The sequence below is a fragment of the Tinamus guttatus genome, unplaced genomic scaffold (genome assembly GCF_059628265.1).
Source record: "Tinamus guttatus ecotype Peru unplaced genomic scaffold, ASM5962826v1 Tinamus_guttatus_pri_ptg000048l, whole genome shotgun sequence".
Taxonomy (NCBI): Eukaryota; Metazoa; Chordata; class Aves; order Tinamiformes; family Tinamidae; genus Tinamus; species Tinamus guttatus.
The window spans coordinates 10,902,205-10,907,326 of record NW_028288582.1 but is presented as its reverse complement, the minus strand read 5'-3'; the positions used below and the strand labels follow the sequence as shown (position 1 = coordinate 10,907,326).

At 38.1% G+C, this 5,122-nt stretch overlaps 1 protein-coding gene across 1 annotated transcript; it reads left to right on the top strand.

Annotated features, from left to right (window-relative positions):
* Positions 1 to 551: 551 nt before the first annotated feature.
* On the top strand, positions 552 to 4,456 carry BDKRB1 (bradykinin receptor B1). Its single transcript, XM_010214888.2, is given in 3 exon segments — positions 552 to 621; positions 3,338 to 4,394; positions 4,397 to 4,456. Coding segments are annotated over 2 exon segments (1,089 nt in total). The 5' UTR covers positions 552 to 621; positions 3,338 to 3,347; the 3' UTR covers positions 4,439 to 4,456.
* Positions 4,457 to 5,122: the final 666 nt, after the last annotated feature.

Here is a 5,122-nt window from a genome sequence, read left to right as displayed (position 1 = left end):
ATACTGAGGAATAACGTACAGAGAGGCACGTACACAGGACAGCAGCACGGTGCAAAGGACGTCAGTTTTCAAAGCTGGTGGAAAGGCTGGTTTTAGTGGGTCTAAGGTTCAGCAGTCCTTCCCAAAGACCTGTTTTGAGAAAGAAATTTTGAGCAGAAGGCTAGTTCAAAGTTTCCCTTTGTGTGCATAGGCACTGGGAGGGTGGTGCAGAGCTGTATGTATTCGTCAGTGTTCCAGATGTTAGTTAGCCACACAAAGGAACTTAGAACTGCCAAGGACCTGTCCTGGAGACCTTTAATTAATGGCTGCGTGACGGGGACTGATACGGTATATGGTTTATATAACTTGACTACAAGAATCAAGTATTTCACATGCTTTGGAAATTACTACAGCTGACGTTTGCAAAAGTAAGAAAAAAAAAAAAAGAAAAAAGAAAAAGACTGTTCTGGGGCTTTCTTCCAAAATATAACATCATGCATGGCCAAGAAAACACTCAGAGAGCTCTCAGAAAGTTGTTCCTTCGGATGCGTATTTAATTCTATCACTAACCACTGTTCTGCTGTTTACCAGCTGTTTCTGAATTTGAATTTTCACTTAAACTCTGAGAAGCACAAAGAATAGGTATGTGTATCTGTTTTTAATATCTTACCTTATCTATTAGATGTTATCTTAATATCTAACAGATATCTATCTGTTTTAATATCTCACTTTTATTAGAAGTATTTCACATACTTTCTATATAAAAAACTTTCTATATATATATAAAAAATCTGTATTATGTAGTCAGACCAGCATATTCAAATATATCATATTTGAATCATATCTGTTACGAAAATTTCTTTTTCAAGGTGGTTTTTGCTTTTAAGATTGTTCCTGGAGCTTAGACTGTATTTACTTAGCATTTCTAAAACACATGGTCCTAACTGGGAATTATGCATTAATAGTACTAATGATAATAGACTCATTGTACATGCAAACTTGCGAGAATTGAGTTCGAAGTAGGCATAGGAAGCATTATTATTTAAAAAAAAAAAAAAAAAAAAAAGGACTAGAATATGCTAAGTACATCAACTGAAAATTATTGAAGTCGCTAATTGTCCATTAGCACTAAATACTTAAGAATACTTACCAAAGAAAATGTTCTTTGGAGAAGTAAGGAGCTAAGCAATTGAGTACGCATTGCCTGCTGCCAAGGAGGCATCTGGAGCACTAAGTTTAAAAACTGTTGTGGCTTTTGGTAGTGCTAGGACACTGGCTAATACACTTTTGAAAAGGCTTTTCCAACAGCATAAACTCTACAGAAACTTGCAATTACTAAGCGACTGGGAAGTCAGAATTACCACTGGTTAAAATCTAAATTGTACTGGAGACAAACGTTCCTAAAGTTTTTAGGTTAGCCCATGATGAGTGCATTTGTGGCTCCAGCACACAGACCACATGAAATGCACAAAACGACTGGCACAATCTGATACCAAGAAGTGATCTGAAAATGGAAAAGGATAATAAGCACTCCTTTATCCCCCAGATGTAGTAAAATAAAAAGTTTTGTTTATAGGAAAAAAAAAGTGCTTCAGTAGAAACTTTCTTCTACATTATTTCTGATATATAATATTGTGAGAAATTTTCTTCCACTACTAACACACCTTAGCCAACCTCCCGCTATGACAAGGGTTAGATTCTTGCCTTCTCATAAATAGCATCTCTGAGGCTGATCAGAGATTTTCTTTTTCTCCTCTGCAGTTTTAGATCCTCCAAGTTTCCTTTAGATTGCATTAGGCTCTCAATGAACTAGGTAATATTCAAACTGTTAATAGGGAACATGTTAAAAGCCACAGAGCTGTGTAAACTTGAACTGTAACCCAGTTCCTGACACGGCAGCCAGCTTGAGTTTATAAACACAGCGAAAACTTTGCTCCTCGCTGAATTCTACAGTTACGAAAAAGGTTCTGCGTATTAGTTATCAAACTGCATGAAGTGGAATAATACTGCTTTCTCTAATTCCTAGAGACCTCACAAAGTTAAGTGTATTACCTTAGGGACTGCAAGCTACTCAGACACAAGTATCACTAACGTAGCACTTACAAGTTACAGGGATTAAAAACAGTCCTAAATGTTTTCTTTTGAAACTCTATCCTGGGTTGTCTCCATGGTGGAAAAATACAGGAGCTGAAAGAGCAGATTTAAATAGCTGTAGCAGGAAGTCAACATTCAGGCTGGCTGATTGCAACATGCTTTTTCCAAGTGCGTTCTTTTCTATGATCAACATGCTGCACCTGCATATGAAACACTGAAATGCTAAATGTCACCATGGGATCAGTAATGTCTTGCCTGCCATAACAGGTCCAAGACTAGGAAAAAATTATAAAAGCTTAGATCCAGGTATTGTGGCCATGCATGAGAGCACCAGGAGCCTAAAGTCACACTAGGAAGCAACTCACTGGTAACTGAATGGAATTTGACAAGGGAATAAGTTTTACCAATCCTTTCATTACTGCACAAGTTCACACTTAGCTACCTGATAGAAATAAAGATACTGCTATTGCTAATGAAGGTCAAAATGCTGTGGAGTATGGGACTGCCTCTCCAGCTGAACTCAGATGAGGTTTTTTGAACAAGAGCTTCCTCAATACAGACAGGAGACATGTGATGTAAATTTAGACCTGCAAAAGCCTTCCCTTCCGCTCAGTTTTGTGCTTAATTTTAAGTGGAGCCACAGGCAGAAAAGGGTGTTTTATTTCTGAAACAAATGACATCTGAGAGCAATGAGCTGTCTAATCTAACAGTAATTTTGAACCCAAAGTTTGGGAATAGAGGAACTGACAGAGAGCAATAGAATGTGAAGTTAACCAAACAAATGATGCATACAGAGACTGAGCAGCACTCCCATCCATAGGAAAACTGGCATCATCCTGCTAAAGTTATACTCAGCCCAGAAAACAAGAGTAAGAGAAAGGGAAGGGTGCTGAGCTTGCTTTGTGTGACCAGTGTGACTCCCACTGTTCTCAGGGAGCTGAAATTCCGCTATGTCTGTTTCTGTCATTAGTCCGGTAGAGAAATGCAGATCAACTTATGTTGAATTGGCACTTCCTCTGTGCCACTTTAAACAATGTCATCAAAGAGAGGAAATTTCATGGGATGTAGGGGAAGTTTCATTTTTGCCAATAAAAGGAGCAGTTCTGACCTTTGTATGCATGAATCATGGATCTAACCTATTAAAATCAGTGAGCACTACAAAAGGATTCCAGACATTAAGCGTTTGGTGATAGGATAACACTGATAGGACAGCAATGTAGAATCTAAAATTTGTTATTTCAAAGAGGTCTCCTGTTCATTTCAGGATAAAGAAAATGGCTGAAAATCCTCTACTGAATGGGCCCTCCTCAAACCACAGTGAAAATGAGAGTGACTCAGTTATTTGCCCAGAGCTAGAAGACTGGTGGAAAATAGTATACTCTATACTACCCGTATACATAGACATCATCTGTGTTATTGGTATCTTTGGAAATGTACTTGTTCTCTTCATTTATTCATTTTACAAGGGCTCCCTAAAGATAGCTGAAATCTACCTTATTAACCTAGCCATGGCTGACCTTATCTTCCTCGTGTGCCTCCCTTTCTGGGCAGCGAACATCAGGAATGAATTTAACTGGCCATTTGACAATTTCCTTTGCCGTAGCACCAACGCAGCCATCAGCCTAAACATGTACACTAGCATCTACTTGCTCGTGGCAGTGAGCTTGGATCGCTATCTGATTTTTGTCCATACCTTGAGCAACAGACGGATACGAAGCAAAACTCTAGCTAAAGGGATCTGCTTGCTCATCTGGCTCTTTGGAATACTTGTCAGCATCCCAACCTTCGCATTTCGGACTGTGAAACACTATCCCCAGTGGAATATCTCAGCATGCACCTTAGACTTCCCCTCTCCATCATGGATTGTAGCAGAGCGTCTGGTGTTCAACATATTGGGATTTGCGCTGCCATCTACGGCAATCATCTTCCTTAATTTTTGTATCGTTCCCTCCCTAAGAGAAAACACAAGAGAACAAAGAGCACTCAGAACAAAGAGCTGCAAGGACCACAGAGACACCAGGGCTACCAGGCTGATCTTCATAGTGGTTCTGATGTTTCTTTTGTGCTGGACTCCTCACCATCTTTTTACATTCCTTGATATATTATTCCAGGTGGAAGTGGTCAAAGGCTGTGTGTGGGAAGAACTGCTCAACTTTGGCCAGCAATTTACTTGTACCCTGGCTATCACCAACAGTTGTATTAACCCTGTGATTTATGTCTTTGTTGGGAAATATTTCAGACAAATAGCTTTGCAAGTTTTTTCACAACTTATTCCCTGTAGGTTTTCTTGGAGCTGGGAATCATTAAAAGAAAAGTCACCATTTCATATTTCATCTTGTTCCCAGTCAGGAGTAGCTTAACTTAATGATTCCTTGTTCCATGTTAATTTTGATACTACAACTCACTTTAAATGGCATTAAAAGGAATATAAAATGCACTGATATGGCATTCAGACTATGCTAATTATTTGTTCAAATATATCACTTGACTGCTTATTTGTCCTTTGGTTTGATTTTATTTTTCCATGCTATCCATCCAAATACATAACACCTGATACCAGAATGTCATAGCAAATGATCTAACCTCATCAATTTTCAGTGACTTGAAAAACAGAAACCCTCTTTGGCAAGGTATAAGAGGTGTGGTTTATTTACAGAAATCTGTAAACCAATTAAGCATTCTAGTGCATCATGTCTATGATGACAACTACTGTATCACTGATAACATTATATATAAAATTGTGCTGTGTGTATTTCAGGGCAAATATGAGATTAGAACAGCTCCAGTTACTCTTAACAGTATTATTAACGAATTTTATTATTACTGAAGCATGTGGAATATTTGAAGAAGTGTTTCTTTGTTTTAAATGTATTTGGTGCATGAATATTGTACAAGACAAAGTAAAACCCCCCAAAAAAGTGTGCAGAGGCTGTAAAAAGCAAAACAATCCAATATCTTTCTCAAAATTTGACTGTTTTGGGGGTCCAGTGAAACATTACACAAGAATTCATCAAGTAGGTAAAGATTCTTTTCATATACATGAAAACAT